Here is an 18,834-nt window from a genome sequence, read left to right as displayed (position 1 = left end):
GAAAACGTTCCGAATCGGCAAAGGTTCCTTGTGCAGTGTACCCCTGCAGGCACTTGGACCCCGTCCCCCACCCACATCCCGACTGCTCCCAAGCTCGGCTCCTCCTCACATCTGGGCTGCATCTGCAGGTGCCACTCGGAAAAAAGGCATCAGAGGGACGCTGGCCACCACCGGGACACTTTATTCCTCAGGACACAACACTAACTCCTGGAGGAGCACGTCAGTGCCTCGAGTCCTGCTTCTGTGGAAAAGGTGCACCTTCGAGATGGCCAGTCTCCGCCGGGGTGGCGCCGCGGTGGCCCACCGCACAGGTCCAAGAAGCCATTCCCCAGCACGAAGCCGGCCTCTCCAGGCCCAGATGCAAGAGGCTGCTCTGCCCAGAGGCGCCCGCCTGAGGGGATGTCTCCCTCCACAGTCTCGGGCCAGCGTCCCTCCCTGGCTGCCCAGAGCCTCGTGCCCAGCCTGGCATGCATATGCTGTGGTGAAGGATGAGGTCACGGGGTCATTCACAGGTATGTCCACGGCAGAGATGGACGAGGCCTCACACGGACTCCTCGGTGGACAGCAGAAGCGGGTTGATGTACTCGAAGCCTTCGAACTCAGACTGGTCGATCCTCTTTATGACGTCCCTGGAGACACAGAGAAGGGGTGGGTGGGGGCCGGGTGCCTGCTCCCCTGGGTTCTGCGGAGACCCCCTTGCCAGACCCCTGGTAGAGAGGGAGGCCGGGAGGGAGCCGAACTGGAAGCAGCTGGTGTCCTGCACCTCGACTCTGCACCCAGGAGGGCGTCCTGACCCCTGGGCTGCCCCAGCACTTACTCATCATCTGGGGTCAGCTGCACGGGCTCGCTGGTGAACTGCGTGTCAAAATTGTCCAGGCCGTAGTCATCGGTGATCTGCGGCTGGAAGGGAGGCAGGGCCTGCTTCTTCTCTAGCTGGGGAGAACCAGGGGAGGGGCCTCCCGTCAGTGCTGGCTCCACCCCCAGGTCAGCCCTCGCACTCAAACCACAGAGTGCCTGGCAGTTGGATGCTGAACACCCAACACCTATAGCTGGATGCAGTGTCACACGCCTGTGATCCCAGCAGCTTTGGAGGCTGAGGCAAGAGGATTTCAAGTCAAAGCCAGCCTCAGCAAAAGTGAGGCGCTCAGCAACTCAATGAGACCCTGACTCTAACAAAATGCAAAACAGGGATGGAATCTGGCTCAGTGGTCAAGCACCCGAGTTTCATCCCTGGTACTCAAAAACAAAAAACACACACAGAAAACATTCTCACCCATTCACCAACTCACCTAGGAGAAAATATCCCACAGCAGAAAAATCCAACCTGAGCTCAAAAACACTGGAGGCCTGGGCGAGGCAGGCCAGTCCCCGTGGTGAGGCGCCCCACCCCGGGCAGAGACCTCCACGCTGGCCGGCCTGGCCCGAGAGCCACTGCCACCGAACTGGGGGACCGAGGCTGAAGTTCTCTTCCGTCACGTCTTAGAAGCACAGGTGCTGGAAACCCGGCTGGGCCCCGCCTGGGCTCTGGTCCACAGTGACTCTGCTGGGAGGGCCCTGGTCCCCAGGCGCAGCACTTACCCCTGCCACAGTCAGTCGGGCTCTGCTAGCTGAGGTGGGAGGGGCCCAGCCCTGCAGGACTCGGTCCCACAGTGTGGCCAGGTGGGCAGGGGCCAACCCTGGGTGACCAGTGCTGCCATCCAGAGGGCGTGGGATGGCTCGCCCGCATGTGGGGGAGAGGCAGAGAAGCGCAGACCCCAGGCCTGGAGCCCCGACCCCCACTGCTCTGCACACACTGCCAGCCAGGCTTCTGCCACAGCCACAGGGACATGCCCTCCCGGGCTCCTCTTCCTCAGACTGGGTCTTCCCTCCCTCCCTCTCCCCCCATGGACTCACCCATTCACCCACTAATTCCCTCACCTGTCCATTCCCTCACTCACCCATTCACTAATCCACTCACCTGTCCATTCCCTCACTCACCCATTCACTAATCCCCTCACCTGTTCATTCCCTCACTCACCCATTCACTAATCCCCTCACCTGTTCATTCCCTCACTCACCCATTCACTAATCCCCTCACCTGTTCATTCCCTCACTCACCCATTCACTAATCCACTCACCTGTTCATTCCCTCACTCACCCATTCATTCCCTCACTCACCCATTCATTCCCTCACTCACCTGTTCATTCCCTCACTCACCCATTCATTCCCTCACTCACCTGTTCATTCCCTCACTCACCCGTTCATTCATCCCCTCACCTGTTCATTCCCTCACTCACCCATTCACTAATCCCCTCACCTGTTCATCCCCTCACTCACCCATTCACTAATCCCCTCACCTGTTCATTCCCTCACTCACCCATTCACTAATCCCCTCACCTGTCCATTCCCTCACTCACCCATTCACTAATCCCCTCACCTGTCCATTCCCTCACTCACCCATTCACTAATCCCCTCACCTGTCCATTCCCTCACTCACCCATTCATTCCCTCACTCACCTGTTCATTCCCTCACTCACCCATTCACTAATCCCCTCACCTGTCCATTCCCTCACTCACCCATTCACTAATCCCCTCACCTGTCCATTCCCTCACTCACCCATTCACTAATCCCCTCACCTGTTCATCCCCTCACTCACCCATCCGTTAATCCCTTCACTCACCGTCCACCAACTCATCCACTCATTCATTCTCTCACCCATCCACTAACTCCTTCAGTCATTCCCTCCCTTCTTGCTCCCTCCAGCTCACCCACTCACACTCGCTGCTCACGGGTGCCGCTCCCCTGGGCAGGGCCAGGCTTGTCCCTACACACTGAGCTCCAGCCGTGAGACCCCCCATCACTCCTACATGGAGCTGGCACCTGACAAGTCCAGGAGGTCTGCCACGCTGGCTCAGCGCCCTTCCTTGCCAGGTGTGTAGGGGGACGGGGATTGAGAGGAGACAGACTCCAAGCTGGCCCTTTGAGGCACTGGACCCCCCAACGACTCCCAGAGCAGCTTGGGCCACATGGCAGATGACCTGGTCACTGTGGACCAGCTGTCACCGCCGTCTCCCATGGAAGAGCAGAGCAGTGCTAGTCAGAAGGCTCTCCTGCACCGGGCGTAGGGGTGGCTGATCCTGGCCAGGGTGGCAGAGTCACAGTCACTCTGCAAGTGAACAAGCCCATGCCCCACCTTGGCTGGCCTCCCCCGCTCCCTGTCCTGGAGCCCAAGTCGGGAAGGAAAGCAGGACACCAGAGAGAGGTCTTTCTCATGTGAGGCTGGATGGGTGTTGGGAGGTGGCTGTCTCAGAGAAGGGCCTCCCGCAGGGCAGGCAGAGGATGCTGGGGGAGGCAGAGGAGGACAGGCTCCTGCAGATGTGCGCGTGGCCTGTGTGTGTCCCAGGACCGCCTGTGTCTGTCAGTGAGTTCCAGTGTTTCGTGATAAGGAAGTGTCAAAGGGGCATCTCTTGAATTGTCTTCTCCGTCTTAGGTCTGGCTGCTTGAAAGGGACTGAGATACCCTACAGGAGTCAGAACTGGAGCCGGGTGCTGGCCCTGCCCTGGCCTCTCTCTGTGGAGGGCGAGGCTGCCTCACTCTCCCTTTGAGAGTGAACACAGAGGCCAGCATTACATCCTTCTCCCTGGGCCACCCTGGCCCCTCTCAAGTGATATTTGTTGAGCATCGGCTGGTGTGAGCCTTCATCCTAGGCCACAGGGACAGGGCAGTGGACGAAGCAAATTCTGCCTCGGAGCCCCCAAGGCCCACAACCATGGGGGCAGGAAGGACACAGCAGGCCAGGCTGTGCTTGGCCGCTGAGGGCCATGGGCCAGGGAGATGGCCCTGGGAACGCCATGCAGGCTGCGCCCTGCCTCAGAGGCCCTGTGGCAGGAGCACGCCCTCTCTGCTGGGGGACTCGTGGGGCCCCGAGAGGCCCAGGAGGAAGGACGGGGGCAGGCGGGAGGTCCCTGGACAGAAGCTAGGCTGGGTCCATGATGTGGGGTGGGGAGGGGGATGTGGGCAGAGGGCCCCGGGGGTCCTCTGTGCCGCTGAGCCCCTGGCGTGATTGGGCATGGGTCTGTGTGAACGCGTGTCAAGATGCACCTCCACAGGGATGAGACGGCTGATGTGGTGACAGCCATGATCTGCAGGGGACAGCCACCTCCGGCCCTCGGGCTTCTAAGGAGCAGGTGTCCCTCTGGCCGGCAGGGCTGGCCCTGGATTTGGGTGATGCCTTGTTGGTGAAAGAACAGACTGTCAGGATGAGCCACCTGCTTCTGGAGGTGGAGCTGAGCTGGGTGGGGGCAGGAGGTGTCCGTGTGGGTCAGGGCGGGGTCACCTGGGTGGGAGGTCAAGTCCAAACCCGTCTTTCCCTGGGACTGCAGAGCAGTGAAGTCCAACAGAAAACGGCAGAGTTCTCCCCTGAAGTCTCCGCCCAGAGAGGGAGAGCATGGGGCTCTGGCTCCGCCATGCACAGCTGCTGGGCTCCAGGAGGGGCCAGGGCCTGCCTGGTCACCTGACCCGCCCCCTTCCCAGGGTCCCCAGGTGTGGAAGGGAGCCCGCTCTGAGCACAGGGCCAGCGTGGACGTCGCTGCTGTGGCACAAAGACCAGGTGGGGCTGCGAGGCCGACGCTGGCCCTGAGCCCTGCTGCCTGCCCTTCACGGCTGTTCGCCTCACCGGGACACGCTGCGTCGGCTTCTCTCCAGCCCCAGGAACCAGCCAAACCCACACTTGAGTGTGGTGCCACTACCTGTCTAGTGACTACTGGGGACAGACCGAGACCAGGCAGCTTTGGGAAACCGACTAGGACACCAAAGAAATTGCCCCTAGATGGCCAGGAAGTGCCACCCATGAGCTCGTGGGCCGAGTTCTCTTTGTGTCCCCCTCACTCCTGGAGCCCTGGGGCCCCCCACACGGCCTGCCTGGAGGCCTGCTCGCGCCTGGGATGCACAGCTCCCTGAGGCCTTACTTACCAGGTCCCAGTCGATGCTGCGGAAGAAGGCGTGGGACTTGATGTCCGAAAAGCCAGTCTGTGGCCGGCAGCCGAGCCTCTCCTTGGGGTCCTGGGGTTAGGGTTCAAACCAGGGCCCGTCAGCCTCCCAAGACAGGCCCACACTCAAGAGGAGACCCCGCCACCCCCAATGGAACTGCTCTGCGGGGCCCCGCGAGTCCCGAGTTTTACTGGAATTCCCTCCCAGACGGGCTGGGCTGCTCTGCCCTCTCCTCCTGGGCACGATGCCCACTCTGTAGGCCCAACGAGGGCAGGGCTCCCACGTCCCAGGACCCAGAGCCCTCGACGGAGGCCCCTGGACAGGCGTGGGGCCAGGCGCGTACCTTGTTTAGGAATCCTTTCAAGACGTGGGAGGCTTTGACGGAGAGGAACCGGGGGATGCGGATCGGCTTCTCCAGGATAACTGCCAGGAGGGAGCAGGGAAGGGCCTCGCTGAGCCAGCTCTGCCCAGCACTTGCGCCTAAGCCCACTTCTGAACAGGGCCTCTGGGTGCCCTGCCAGGCCCCCCCCCCCCCCCCCCCCCGTCCTACCCTGCAGGAGGGCTCCACAGGCTGCCAACCAACTGCTCCCCACACTCAGCCCTGCCTCAGGCGCACGGCAGCCTCAGCACACTGGCCAGCAGAGGGCGCCGAGGGACAGCCTGGCCCCTGGCCCTGCAGTCCTGGCACAGGGGCCTGGACAGGGCAGGTGTCAGGGCTTCCAGGTGACAAGGGCCGGGGCACTGTCCAGGCCTCCAGGTGTGCCTGGCCTGGGCAGAAGGGGGTTTGGGCTAAGTCAGGGTTCTCTTTTCAGGTCACCCATGGTGACGGGAAGTGCATCACCACCACATGGCCATTCCCTGACTCAGAGCCTGCGAGCCACGTGTGGGAACGAGGCTGGCCAGAGGGAGGGTGGCCAGGAGGAAGCCCGGAGCACCCGGGCCACGCACCTTGGAAAAGGTAGTCCTCTGTGTTCATGTCAGGGTTGTCGGTGATGATGTCGAAGGGGGAGCGCCCGGCCATCATCTCGAACATGAGGACGCCCAGCGCCCACCAGTCCACGCTGAACCCTGGGGAGAGCCGTCTTTGGTTTGCTTGACAGGCTCAGCCAACACAAATGGGGACGCTTCCAAGCTGGCGCAGCCTCGACCGAGGGAGCCCGCATCCTCCTCGGCGGCTCCCGCCACCCACTGTCCTGGGCCTGTCTCCCCGGAGCTGCAGGACTGTTTGCAAGTTGAGCGGTCACCCTCGGCCCACACTGTGGCTCCCTGGTGGCCACCTGGGCCTTCAGTTCTGCTCGGGCGTCCTTGATACGCTGCCCACCTAGTCGTCCTCCCTTTTCTGGGGGCTGAACCAAGGAGGGGGTCTCACCACCGAGCGCGTCCCGTCCTTTCAACCTTTTATTTTGAGACAGGACCTCACTCGGCTGCCCAGACTGGCTGGGAACTTACGATCCTCCTGCATCAGCCTCCCAGGTCGCGGGGATCACAGGCGTGGCCACCACTCGGGGCCAGTCTATTTCTTGTTTCTGCTTTTGTTTAACCGAGTTTGGAAAGCCCCCGCGACAGCACAACGCTCCCGTGACCCCTGCTACGTCCACTCTCCGGCCTCCTGACGTTCAGGTGGTCGGTCGGGTACTGTCTTAGCGCACGGGGAGCCTTGGATTCTGCCTAAGGACAGCAGCTGCCACCACAGTCCAGCTGGCCGCCTGCCCTAACAAAGTCAAGACCCTGCCCGCCGTGTGCAGGGCCCGGCCCAGCCCACTCGAGACTGTTTTAGTCCACTGCCTGTCTGGTCTTCCTGCTCTGGCCACTGAGCAGCTTCGGGGGCCCAGTTGGTCTCCTGGCACACTGGTGTGCACACGCAGCACGCCCTCCACACACAGGTGAACGTGGGTGCACATGACGTCCCGCTGCCGCCTCCTACCCAGAGCAGGACGGGAGCAGAGGCTTCCCGGGGACACCTCTTCCCCTGCACCTGGGGTGGTGCCCACCGACACAGGGCACCTGCCCTGACCCCTGCCTGTCCTTGCCTCCTCATCCTCTCCCTGCCCCAGCCTCGGGGCCCTTGGATAAGGAAAGTCCTTGCAGGGCCCTCAGGGACCAGCTCTGGACACCAGGAGGTCTCTGCAAGGGCTGGCAGGCCAGGCAGGTGACCACCTTGCCAGGACACGCGGGTGCGAGATGGCCAACCGAGCCTCTCCCTGGTGGCTAGGCAGGCCTTGCCCTGGACCCTGGGGGCTGGCCCAGCTGCCCCGCCTCCCTCTCTGCTCGAGGGCAGAGGCCTGGCCACGTCTGCTCCCGTGTGGCACCCACTCACCGTACTCCTCTCCCCGCAGGATTTCCGGGGCGATGTAATTTGGGGTTCCGCAGAAAGTGCTGGTGGTGTCCCCAGGGCCCAGGCCTTCCTGTGGGGACAGATTCAAGGAGGGGACTGTACAGGGCTACAGGTGGAAGGGCACCTTGGAGCCCCACCATCAAGCTGTATCCAGGTGGTGGGCATTTCTTGGGGCACCAAGGGCAGGGCAGGCCGAGGTGCCGTCCCCCTGGACCACAGGAAGGTGGGGGACCTGGTGCCAGGGAAGGGCAGCTGCTCACCTTGCACATGCCGTAGTCTGTCAGCTTGATGTGTCCATCAGCGTCCAGAAGCACATTGTCCAGCTTCAGGTCCCGGTAGATGATCCCTCTCTCATGCAAGAAGTTGAGAGCAATGCAGATCTCAGCCGCGTAGAACCTGGGGGGCACCTGCCGTCAGCAGCGGAGGGCGGCCGTGCAGAGGTCCAGCCGGAGGCCGCACTGCCTGACCCAGCTCCTGGCCACTGGCTGCGTCTTCTGTGTGACGAGCCAATGAGTGGCCCCCAAGACCCGGAGGGCACCCAGCACCACTGGACGCGAGGGGAATGCAAGTCCAAGGCACACACAGGCCCCTCTGCCACTGGGTGGCCACAACGACAGCACAAAATGGCCAGAAACCGCCCGCGGCGAGTGTGGGGAAACCGACCCCACGCCCTCTGCGGTGCGGCCACTGTGCACAGCAGGAGGGACGGCCCTGGAGCATGAGGACAGAACTCCACGTGACCGGGCCCTTCCCCTCGGGAGTGGAGGCCCAGAGTCCAGAGCAGGGCCTCAGCACCGCCCACCAGCGCAAAGCGGCTTTCTTCCCAGCAACTGAAGCGCAGGGTGACCTGAGTCCAGGATGTGTGAGTGGAAGGAGGAGGCCAAGCCTGCCCACTGCGTGGCCTTTAGAAGGACATCGCAACCCCGTGGCAACAGAGCAGGATGAAGTCACCATGCTGAGCCGCGAGGGGATACAGGCCAGCGCACCATGAGGAGCTCCTCTCAGAGGGTGGAGGCGGTGTCCACTGACTCGGGGACGGAGCTGTGGCCTGGGAGGTGGTGGCAGGACGGCCACACGGCAGCGTGAAAGCACACAATGCCACCACACTCGCGCTGGGAAGCGGGCCGTGTGCACACGCCGCCACAGGCTCCACGTCCCCAGAGGGTCCTGGGGACTCAGAACTGCAGGGCGGGTAGGGGACGGAGGAGGAGGCTGCTGGGGGAGGCTGCTGGGGGCCGCACTGCCAGAGGCTGGCAGAGGCTTGTGGGCAGGCACCAGTGCCACGAGAAGGGGCAGGTGTCCCTTGGTCGTTTTCAAAGGACACGCAGACGGCTCTTCCTGGCACGCTCTGCCACTGGGCAGTCTGATGTCGGAGCCCACGGCTCCCAGGCGGGGCCTTGTGACACCAGGGCCACCTCCCGGAGGATGGCTGCCCCACAGCAGTGTCCACTCTGCCCTTCCCCCCGGCTCCTGCTGACTCCTGAGGAGGTCCTCTGCCTGCCCGGCCCGGGACCCACCTGGCGTGTTCCTCCGGGAGCTTCCTCTGTCTCTGCATGTGGAACATGAGGTCCCCACCGTTGACGTACTCTATGACCAGGAACAACCTGCGCAGGAGACAAGGGGCCGGGCTCACGTCCCTCGGCAGCACCTGCGGCCTCACCTCGGGCAGAGCAGCTGAGCGCTGCCCGGGAGTGGCAGCCTCCGTGGCGGCCACTGGTGTTTGGAACTGGGGATGCCCTGCCACCAAGCTGCATCCCAGTCCTGTGACGTTCTATTTGAGACGCCATCTCTCCAGTTGCCCAGGATGCCAGGATCAAAGGTGTGAGGCCCCTGAGCCACAGGGATTGCAGGGGCCGGCCACGGTGCCTGCAGGAGCTTGACCTTCAATGGCAGACAGAGCTGCCTTTGGCTGCTGGCCTGTAGCCTTTCATGTCCAGCTCCTCCCAGGTGGCCCAAAGAGGAGGAAACCAGGGACCCGGGTGGCTCCTGGGACCGGCAGGGACAGCTCAGACAGAAGGCGGCTGAGGCCAGCTCTGTGCCTGGGCTGGTGGGTGTGGCTCTGGCTCTCCCCACATCTAAGATCAACCCAGGGGCAGACGCAGCTCAGGGCGCCAGGACGAGGATGAGCAAAGAAGGACCGGTAAGCAGCTGTATCCTCCTGATCTGCCCTCCAGGGGTAGAGGCCTGAGGCCTGCTAGGTGGGGACCGTGTGGAGAGGTGACCTCTGCCAAGGCGTGGAGGCCTGGACAGGGCGCGGGGAAGGGGAGGCAGAGCTGCAAGACCACCTGGAGCCGAGCCGGGTGAGGGGCCTCGCGGGGACTCCATGGTCTGCTGCCTCGTCTGAAGGCATTCCTGGGAGGGAGGCCAGGAGCCACAGAGGGCCAGCAGGGGTGGTCTGGACCAGGGACGCGGGCGGCAGGAAGGGGTGGGCACAGCTGACCAGACCTGCCAACCTCCAGGAAAGACAGGAAAGGGTGGGACTCTGGGTTGTAGCCTGGCCTGCAGGACTCAGATGTTCCAGTGTGGGGACAACACAAAGTCCCAGAGAGGAGTGGCCACGATGCGTCTGAGAGGCCACCAGCCCTCCAGGCCGACAGGTAGGAAGGACGGCCACTGAGGTGACCATGAGTTCAGGGACCTCGACTGCACAGGTCCCTCCAGTCTCCAAAGCCCTGGCCAGAGATGGGCTTCCTCTTACTGGGAAGACCCGCCCGCACGTGGTGAGACCACTTCAGGGAAACCAGACTCCAGCCCGGCTTTCAGACACGCCCTGCGGGGCACAGGGTGGATGTACGTCCTCGGCTGCCCGGGAGCCCAGGCTGTTGGCCCCAGGGCACTGGCTGCTCCCTGGCCCGGGGTCTGGACAGCAAGGAGGGATGAGCAAGTCCACTTCTTCCTGCAGGGCTGGCACAGCCGAATACCCTTCCTGGCAGCCGTGTCCATCCTGCGCCTGCCCTGGGCTCCAGGAGAACTGGCCGCAGACCACCTAACCAGGCCCCGTGACAGCGGACACCGGAAACAACAGCTGCACACGCAGAAATCCGACGGGCGGAGCCGGGACGGGGCAGTCTGTGTGGGGCTGGGCAGGCCTTCCTTCCTGCCCGAGGGATGCGCTAGGGACACCACCTGCCTTCACTGCCCCTGGGCTTGCTGGTCCTCTGCCGCTCGCTATGAGAAGACACAACGGACACAGCCACAGAGCCACAGGCACGGTCCTGCCTGGGGCCCAGGCACATCCCAGGACCCGACCCCACCTGGAGGGAGCTCGAGCAACCCCCACTCTTCAGTCACCCCTGGATCCCACCATGGCTGGCACAACACCACGCTGCATGCTCAGCTGTCAGGCTGGATGGTCCAGAGAAGAACGGCACCCGCTGCCCTCGGCCCAGCCCAGTGTCTGCACGTCTGCCTACAGCTGCAGCAGGAAGGCCCGGGGCACGGAGCGGGAGCAGCCACGCGTCACTGTCACTACATGACGACTCACACCCCCAGCGCTTTCTAGAATTTCTTTTTAAAATTTATACATATTTTTAGTTGTTGGTGGACCTTTATTTGATGTGTTTATTTCTATGTGGTGCTGAGAACTGGACCTAGAGCCTCACATATATGAGGCAAGGCTCCACCACTGAGCCACACCCCCAGCCCTGCTTTTAAAAAATTTTTGAGATGGGGTCTTCCTAGGTGGCTAGGGCCGCTATACATGCTGAGGCTGGCTTTGAACTCGCAATCCTCCCGCCTTAGCCTCCCGAGCTGCTGGGATGACAGGTGTGGCCAGCACGCCGGGCTGCTTCACGGCGCCCACACACTGGTGAAATCTCCCAGTGACGCGATTCTCTGCACACCGCCCCGTGGTGGAGAGATGCATGAGGACATCAACCTCCTACATGTTACCGAGTCTGCCTACCCCTAAGTGGTGACAATGAAGACCACAGCTGTCACGTCCTTGCCGTCTGCATTTTAGCTCATCTACTCCCAGACCTCCAGGGGGACTTCAGCACCTGCCCTGTTTTACAGACGGGACAAACAAGGGACAAGAGGGGAAGTGCCCAGGCCACATCACCATGGCAACGAGCCCTGCCCCAGACAGCCTGGGTGAGCCCACCCCCGGCCATGCCTTGCAGGGTGGCCAAGTGACGGCAGAGCCAGGAAGGGGTCAGCCCGAGAGTCCAAGGCCCAGAGCCCGCGGCCCTCAGGGGACAGCCTGGGCACCGATGCCCTGTCACACCAACAAGACGGGGACAACAACCAGCAACAGGGACGGGCCAGGGGAAGACCCGGAGGCGGTGCTGCCGGGGCAGGTCCAGGGTGGCATTTGCAGGTGGGAGGGGAGCGGGCAGCCTCAGCTGTCCTTGAGGATGGACTCAGAGTTGCAGGCGCTGGGGCAGGGTGCTCCGGGAGAGTCACAGCGCACAGGCCCCACTTCCCAGGTCAGGAGACAGAGCCCCCAGAGGGGTCAGAGGGCGCCCCCACGGGCTGGACACAAGGGGGACACCCTGGGCCAGCAGCCTCAGGGCACCCTGAGAGAGGATGGCAGGGGTGGCTGGCCCAGCAAGTGAGAGGCCCTGGGTCTGACCCCAGCAACATGCACACACACAGAAGGGGCTGGGCGTGGTGGTGCACCCCTGGCCCCAGCGATTGGAGGCCGAGGTACAAGGATCAAGTGTGGGGCCAGCCTCAGCCATGTAGCGAGATTCTGCCTCAAAATTAAAAACAAACGTACACCAAAGGACTGGGTGCTGCTGGGCAGTCGAGTGCCCTGGGTCCAGTCCCCTGTCCACCTGAGCAAGGAAGAGGGAGGGAAGAGGGAGGGAGGGAGAGGAGTGAACGTCCTGAACAACAGGACTGCTTCTGCCAGGCGTCAGGACTGCTTCTCACCCCACGCTGCCTCCCAGTCCTTCTAGAACCTTCTCCCAGCACAGAAACTTCAAGTTGCTTTGGGTCCTTTGCTAGTGGAAGGGACACCAGATGGGCGGGTCCAGGAACTGGGGAGACAGATCCTTTCTCCAGCAGCGGGGCAGGGGCAGCCCCTCCAGGCCTGGCAGAGGCCTCAGCGCCCCAACCCCCACCCTGCCCTGGACCAGCACCGCTGGGCGGGGCCCCCTTCCCATGTGGGCGTGACCCCCACAGAGCAGAGGTGGAGGAAGGCTGGACTTGGGTCCTGCCATCAGGGCTCCTGCTTCTCAGGCCTCTAAACCACACCGTGAGCCTCCCCAGCCTCCGTGGTCTCACGGCCAACGCTTTACGGTAAAGCTGTCCTCTCTCTCACACACCGCTGCCTCTCTGGGAACCCGCGGACTGAGTCTCTTCGGGCACTGGGGGTTTTGGCACGTCTTGGGGGAGGGTTCCATGGCCGGCCCTTGGTAAAGCCCTGAGCCACCCAGCTCACTGCGGGAGCCTGGGGAGGCCGTGCCTCTCTTCCTCCAGAACCTGGAGGCCTGTTCTTTGGCCAGTCTTCCCTTATAGTTTTGGTGCAATAAATCACAGCACGGCACCCCGAGGTGGTCTTGGGCACGCGACAGAAGTTTTCAAACAGACACACCGAGTCCCCGTCGGCGGTGCCCGCATTCTAAACAGAGCACACACTCAGTGGAGACCACGAGCCTTCAGGCATCTGAAAGCAGAATCCCAGACAGCACAGAGCTCGTGAGCAAGGCTGTGGGTGCTCACTGAGCGCCCTCCATCAGCCAGAGGCTCCTGCAGAGGAGACCTCCAACCCCCTGCACCCAGCACCCGGCCTGATGGTGTGCACTGTGGGGCGCTTCCTGCACGTTGCACCGTTCAGGCTCGACTGTGGAACCTCAACAAGGAGAACACAAAGCCAGCCTGAGGACCCAGATGCCCTGCCCTGGCCACTGGCAGAAGGCGGAGGACACTGACACCTCGGCTGGACTCGGCTCCCACGAGGCTCGAGTGGAAAGTCAGTGGACTCTCCAGGACACCTTTTCCCTTACCTGCTGGTTGTCTGGAAGCAGGAGTGTAAGCCGACGAGGAAGGGGTTGCTGGATGCCTGCTCAAACACGTGCTTCTCTGTCTGCACCCAGTCGATATCCTGAAATAGAAACCAGGGGGTGCTAATGAGGCTCCTCAACACCCATCACCCACGTCCTGCAGAAGGTGGAGGCAAAGCAAAGCCCTCTGTTCTCTGCTCTTGAGAAGATAATGCATAGAAGAAAAGAACACACCCACCAAAGAAATACGTCACCAACACAGTCACCACCCACCCCACCATCATTACTGTGATACCACCAACCCTCGTTGTCATCACTATCAACCATTAGCATATACCCATCCCCAGCTCACCACCACCACCACCACCACCATCACCACCACCACCATCACCAATCACCATCACCATCACCAATCACCCATCACCCATCACCAATCACCAATCACCCCACCATCACATATCACCCCACCATCACCAATCACCACCATCATTAATCACCACCACCATCACCAATCACCACCATCACCAATCACCCCACCATCACCAATCACCACCACCATCACCACCACCATCACCATCACCAATCATCACCATCACTAATCACCACCATCACCAATCACCACCACCATCACCAATCACCACCACCATCATCAATCACCACCATCATTAATCACCACCACCATCACCAATCACCACCATCACCAATCACCCCACCATCACCAATCACCACCACCATCACCACCACCATCACCATCACCAATCATCACCACCATCACCAATCACCACCACCATCACCAATCACCACCATCACCATCACCAATCACCACTATCACCATCACCAATCACCACCATCACCATCACCAATCACCACCATCACCATCACCAATCACCCCACCATCACCAATCACCACCATCTTGAGACCCTGTCTCTAAATAAATACAAACAGGGCTGGGATGTGGCTCAGGCGTTGAGTGCCTGTGACATCAATCCCCAGTACCCTCCCCCTGCCCCCCACAAAAAATAAAAATAAAAAGGATGGTAAAATGCCCTGGGTCCAATCTGATACAAAAAACCAAACAAACAAAAAAGACTCAAATCCAGCCCCAGCTCTGAGCCCTGGGCCCCGCCAGGTGGGGAGTCCTTCTGCGGCCACTGGCCACCTGGCATGCAGCAGGGGCTGGGTGACAGCAGCACCTTGGCACCTGCTCCTTGCCCTCTGCTCCTGAGACCAAGCGAGCACTCCGGTGCCAAGGCCGATCAAGGCAGAGAAGACCCTCAGTGCTAGCCCCGGGCTCTGGGCCACTGGGAGGCACCACTGCACACCCTTGCGGACCAAGGGACGAGAAGCCAGAAGCAGGTGGACATGTGCAGACGCTGGAGCCCCCGCCCTCTGGGAGCAGGTGCCCCACTCTGAAGCTGCCCGGGTCCTTGGGAGTTAGCGCGAATCCCAGGTGACCAGCAACTCCACCCAGACGTGCCTCCCGGGAGCTCAGGGACTCTGGCCCTCACTGCACGCCCACTGTCCGCAGCCAAAGGTGGGAGAGCTCTGCCCGTGGATGGACAGATACACAGAGCGAGGCCTTGGGACCACAGACTGGGCATCCTGATGCACGCGACCACAAGGGGACCCTGAGCAGGGGCCAGTGACGTGCCCAGCACAGGACGCCACCAGAAGTCCACGCAGGACGCGGTGGGTGGCTGGGGGCCGATGGGAGGGGATGCCAGCCCAGCTTGGTGGGGTCAGGTCTGGCAGGGGAAGGGGGGTTCAGGACCGGGTCATGGTGGCGGTGGTTCACAATGTGACAATCCAACTCAACGTGGCTAAATGGCAGGCTCTGTGTCACGTGCACTTCACCACAACCTCACTGGCCAGTTCAAAGCCAGCCTCAACAAACTCCAAGCAAGACCGGTCTCAAAATAAAACTCAGGAGTGGCTGGGGATGCGGCTCAGTGGTCGAGTGCCTCTGGGTTCAATCTGGGTACAAAACTGGACAAAACAGGTCTTGAAGTTGAAATCAAGATTTCAAGAAATGAACCATCAGTCCTGCTGCCTAACCCCTCCCCAGAAGCACCAGCGCCAGGGCCTGAGACAGGGCTCAGCGGCCGAGTCGTGCCTCGCAGTCACGAGGCCTGGTCGCCCAGCACCACAGAGAGAAAAGGAGGCAGCTGGCATGGAGCTGCCGCTCAGCATGTGCCCAGAGACAGTGCCACCGTGACCACCCGACCGGCTCCGGCTTCACTGCCATGTCACCAGACTCAGCCATTCTGAGCTGGCCGGTGACTCAACCCAGCGGCTCCCCTCACGGAATCCAGCCTTCACCACGGCTTCCTCCTGCCCAGAGACCCCAGCCCATGTCCAGACTCCATGCCTGAGTGGACCCACGGTGCACGCCCCCCACGCGCCCACGTGGTCCCGCCAGGCAGCCCTGCGCCCGGGGGACGCGCCCCCCCACGCCCACGGGGTCTGCACTGCGCAGCCCCGTCCCCGACCCTGCCCTCAGCCCAGCGGGCCCCCCACCTCGTCGTCGTGGACCAGCTCCTTCTTGACCACCTTCATGGCGTAGACCTGGTCGTTCTTCTTGAGCCGCACCAGGAGGACCTTGGCGTAGCTGCCGCGCCCGATGACCCTGATGAGGTCGAAGTCCTGCAGCCCGAGCCCCTGAGAGATCTTGATCCCGTCGACCCCATCGATGACAGGTTTCAGGTCCTAGGGATGGAGCCCAGGGGAGGGAGGGCTGTGTCTGCCAGGGTCGCGGGGAGCGCTGCTCCTCCAGGTGCCCATGGGCCCTGGGATGGCACTGCAGCCCACCAGGCAGGGCCTCCCGCAGGGGACACGGGCTTGACGGCCCAGTGCCTGCCAAGGTCTGCCCCGCCCCCAGCAGGCGGCCCTAGAGCGGCCCGCCCGCCAGGCATCTGTGGGCGGAAGGGGTGGTCTGGGGTGGTCCCAGCGGGCTCCGGGTTCTTTCCAGACAGACTGGCCATGAGAAGACCTGAGTGGTCCACGGCGTCTTTTTTTTTGAGCTACATTCCCAGCCCTTTTTGAGACCAGATATCGCTCAGTAGCAGAGATGGGGCCAGCGGTCCTCCTGCCTCAGCCTCCTGAGCCGCTGGGATGACAGGGGTGGACACGTGTGGCTGGTGACTTTAGGAAGGGCACCCTGGAGGGTGCCGAGCCCAGCTCTCCCTGCATGATTCACCAGGCTGCCTGAGAGGCCCGTCCACCGCCTGGTCCACGCCCAGGAGTGGGCAGCGCAGTGCTGGCCAGCCAGAGGGTGGGAGAGGCAACAAGGAGGTCTTCATGCAGATAAGATGGGATGACAATGGCAGCTCAGAGGCCAGCCCTGGCCTGGCTCTGAGGCCGGGATGTGGGTCCCCACAGCCGGCAGGGCGCCCGCCCCGGGGAGGGGGATTCCTGGAGCAAGCGTCAGCAGCCAGACCCCAGGACGAGGTCCTTCTCCTGGACGCCACAGACCCTGTCTCACCTGAGGCCAGCAACAATCCCCAACACACCTAGTTCATGCCCAAGTGCCCTCCACTGCCCAGAGACCGGCTCCCTGGCTCTGGACGAGGCACGCACTCACCTCGGAATCGTCTTTGATGCCCTCGTGCTTCCGGGAGGAAGAAATGTACGCAACTAAAGAAGCAAGGGAGAGAAAAAGGCCATCACACTGTGTCAGGGTCCTCCAGGGGGACGTGGTGGCCTGGCCAGGGTGGCTGTGCTCAGGGGCATCCCAGGGGCGGCCACAGCAGACCCCAGCTTTGGACTCCGGCTTAAAGTCTTAGGGAAACGCAGCCTCTGGGCTCCACTCAGACCACGGAATCTCCACCCAGGGCCTGGGAGCCCGAGGCCCACAGGGTTCCCTGGGACTCTGGGAGCTGGGGCGTCACCTCCTGATACACTCTGTGCAGGCTGACAACAGTCCAAGGCAAAAGAGGAGCTTGGTGCATCTACCCTTCCAAACATCACAGGGAAGTGCTCGCATCATCCCACCCAACACGCCGCCTGCACGGTCCTCAGACTGACATCGTGAGCGGAACCACTGCCAGGTCTGAGACACCTTCCAGCCTTTGTCCTGAGGACAGGCCCGTGCAGCAGGGGCAGGAGCTCAGCGCTGGCTGGCCGGGTGGATGGTGGGCAGTGGATGGATGGCTAGATGCTTGCTGGATGGATGAGTGCTGGCGGGATGCACAGGGAGCTGTCTATTATGAGTCTTTTTCATGTGGGGTGCTGAACTAAGTGCTCCGTGTTCTGTGGCCTTGTTTCATCCTTCAAGTTCCCAAGGGGACTCTTATCCAAGGGGAGCCAGAGCACCCATGCACCCGGATGTGCAAGCTCACAGCTCGGCCGCGACCCAACTGGAATCTGAAATCTCTTATCATTAAAAAAAAAAAAAAAAGGTTTGTGGACCCACCACTGGTGGCCCTGACCTCACTGTCTCAGGAGCTGAGCACCTGGTGGGGTTAGACTCACCTGAGCAGGTGAGTCTGGTTAGGATGTGGAAACAAGGGGCACCCTTTCCCAGAAACCCCCACAGAGATCCAAGGGCCGGGCAGCAGCCACGGTCAGCAGCCGCTCAGGACCCCCGTGAGACAGGCCCCCAGCACCACGTGCTCTCTGAGCTCTCAGGTCCGTGTGGGGAGGGTCCCCGCTTCCCGGTTCCCAGGGCTCAGAAGAGCCAGGCCTGGCCAGGTCCTCAGGTGGCCCCCAGTGCCCCCCCAGCCCTGAGGGAGGGCACCCAGCTTGCCCACGCTGACCCCTGGGCCCCAGGGGGCCAGGAAAGGGAGGCAGCGGGAGCCCACGGGGCAGCGGGAGCCCACGGGCAGCGGGAGCCCACGGGGCAGCAGGAGCCCACGGGGCAGCAGGAGGCAGACCGGGCAGCGGGAGCCCACGGGCAGCGGGAGCAGAGAGTGCCTACTTCCATCGGTCTCCTCCGAGGGAAGGTCCACGCCGTCGCTCTTCTCAGCTACTGGAGGCTCCTGGGAAGGCATGACAGAATCCTGCCAGAGAGACGGGCGCGTCACCGTGGCTGTGCACGGCCGCCGCTGTGCCCTGTGTGCCAGGGGTGTGCCGCCCACAGCACGCGGCCAGGCTGCTGCACTGCGCTCAGGAAGGAGACGAGCTGCCCAGGACAGCAGGCAGAGGACACTGCAGGGCCCTGGGCTGCGGCCTCCCGGCCGGGCCTTCTACCATCTAACTTTAATTTTACTATTTCGAGGTACTGGGGACTGAGCCCCAGGGTGCTCTCCACTGAGCCAGTTTCTCAGGTTGGCCTTGACCTGGCCGTCCTCCTGCCCCAGCCTCCCGAGTTGCCAGGACCACAGGTGTGGCACTGTGCCCTGAAGAGGGGTCTTAAAACACGGAGGGCTTCACACGGGTGGTGCCCCGCCCCGCGTCACGTGCCTCACGGCAGCCAGACCCCAAGCATCACCCGAGGGCGCCTGGGGTCCCACACGGCTGGCACCACAATGAAGCCCTGAGCCACTGGGCTCCCAGCCTGGCCCTGGGCAGCTCTGGCTGACCACACCTGGGCTGGGCTGGCTTCCATAAGCTACCGTGGACCCCGGGGGAACTGTCACCAGG

General features: G+C 62.4%; 1 protein-coding gene across 5 annotated transcripts in view; it reads right to left on the bottom strand.

Moving 5' to 3' along the window:
- Positions 1–165: 165 nt before the first annotated feature.
- Prkcz (protein kinase C zeta) overlaps positions 166–18,834 on the bottom strand; it is a 61,855-nt gene continuing 43,186 nt past the window's right edge. For 4 of the 5 annotated variants that reach the window (XM_078025036.1, XM_078025038.1, XM_078025037.1 and 1 more), the window contains exons 7-18: positions 18,170–18,251; positions 16,835–16,887; positions 15,772–15,960; positions 13,257–13,354; positions 8,823–8,909; positions 7,566–7,701; positions 7,288–7,375; positions 5,919–6,038; positions 5,314–5,393; positions 4,953–5,042; positions 818–933; positions 166–629 (exon numbers count right to left, since the gene is read on the bottom strand). In XM_078025036.1, coding sequence (XP_077881162.1) covers positions 542–629; positions 818–933; positions 4,953–5,042; positions 5,314–5,393; positions 5,919–6,038; positions 7,288–7,375; positions 7,566–7,701; positions 8,823–8,909; positions 13,257–13,354; positions 15,772–15,960; positions 16,835–16,887; positions 18,170–18,251 — 1,227 coding nt within the window. In that variant the 3' untranslated portion in view covers positions 166–541. Of the gene's footprint in view, positions 630–817; positions 934–4,082; positions 4,213–4,952; positions 5,043–5,313; positions 5,394–5,918; positions 6,039–7,287; positions 7,376–7,565; positions 7,702–8,822; positions 8,910–13,256; positions 13,355–15,771; positions 15,961–16,834; positions 16,888–18,169; positions 18,252–18,834 lie in introns of all 5 variants that reach the window. The other variant, XR_013427320.1, reaches the window with a different exon arrangement.

The sequence above is a fragment of the Ictidomys tridecemlineatus genome, chromosome 11 (assembly GCF_052094955.1).
Source record: "Ictidomys tridecemlineatus isolate mIctTri1 chromosome 11, mIctTri1.hap1, whole genome shotgun sequence".
Lineage (NCBI taxonomy): Eukaryota > Metazoa > Chordata > Mammalia > Rodentia > Sciuridae > Ictidomys > Ictidomys tridecemlineatus.
This window is presented reverse-complemented; position numbering and strand designations above follow the sequence as displayed.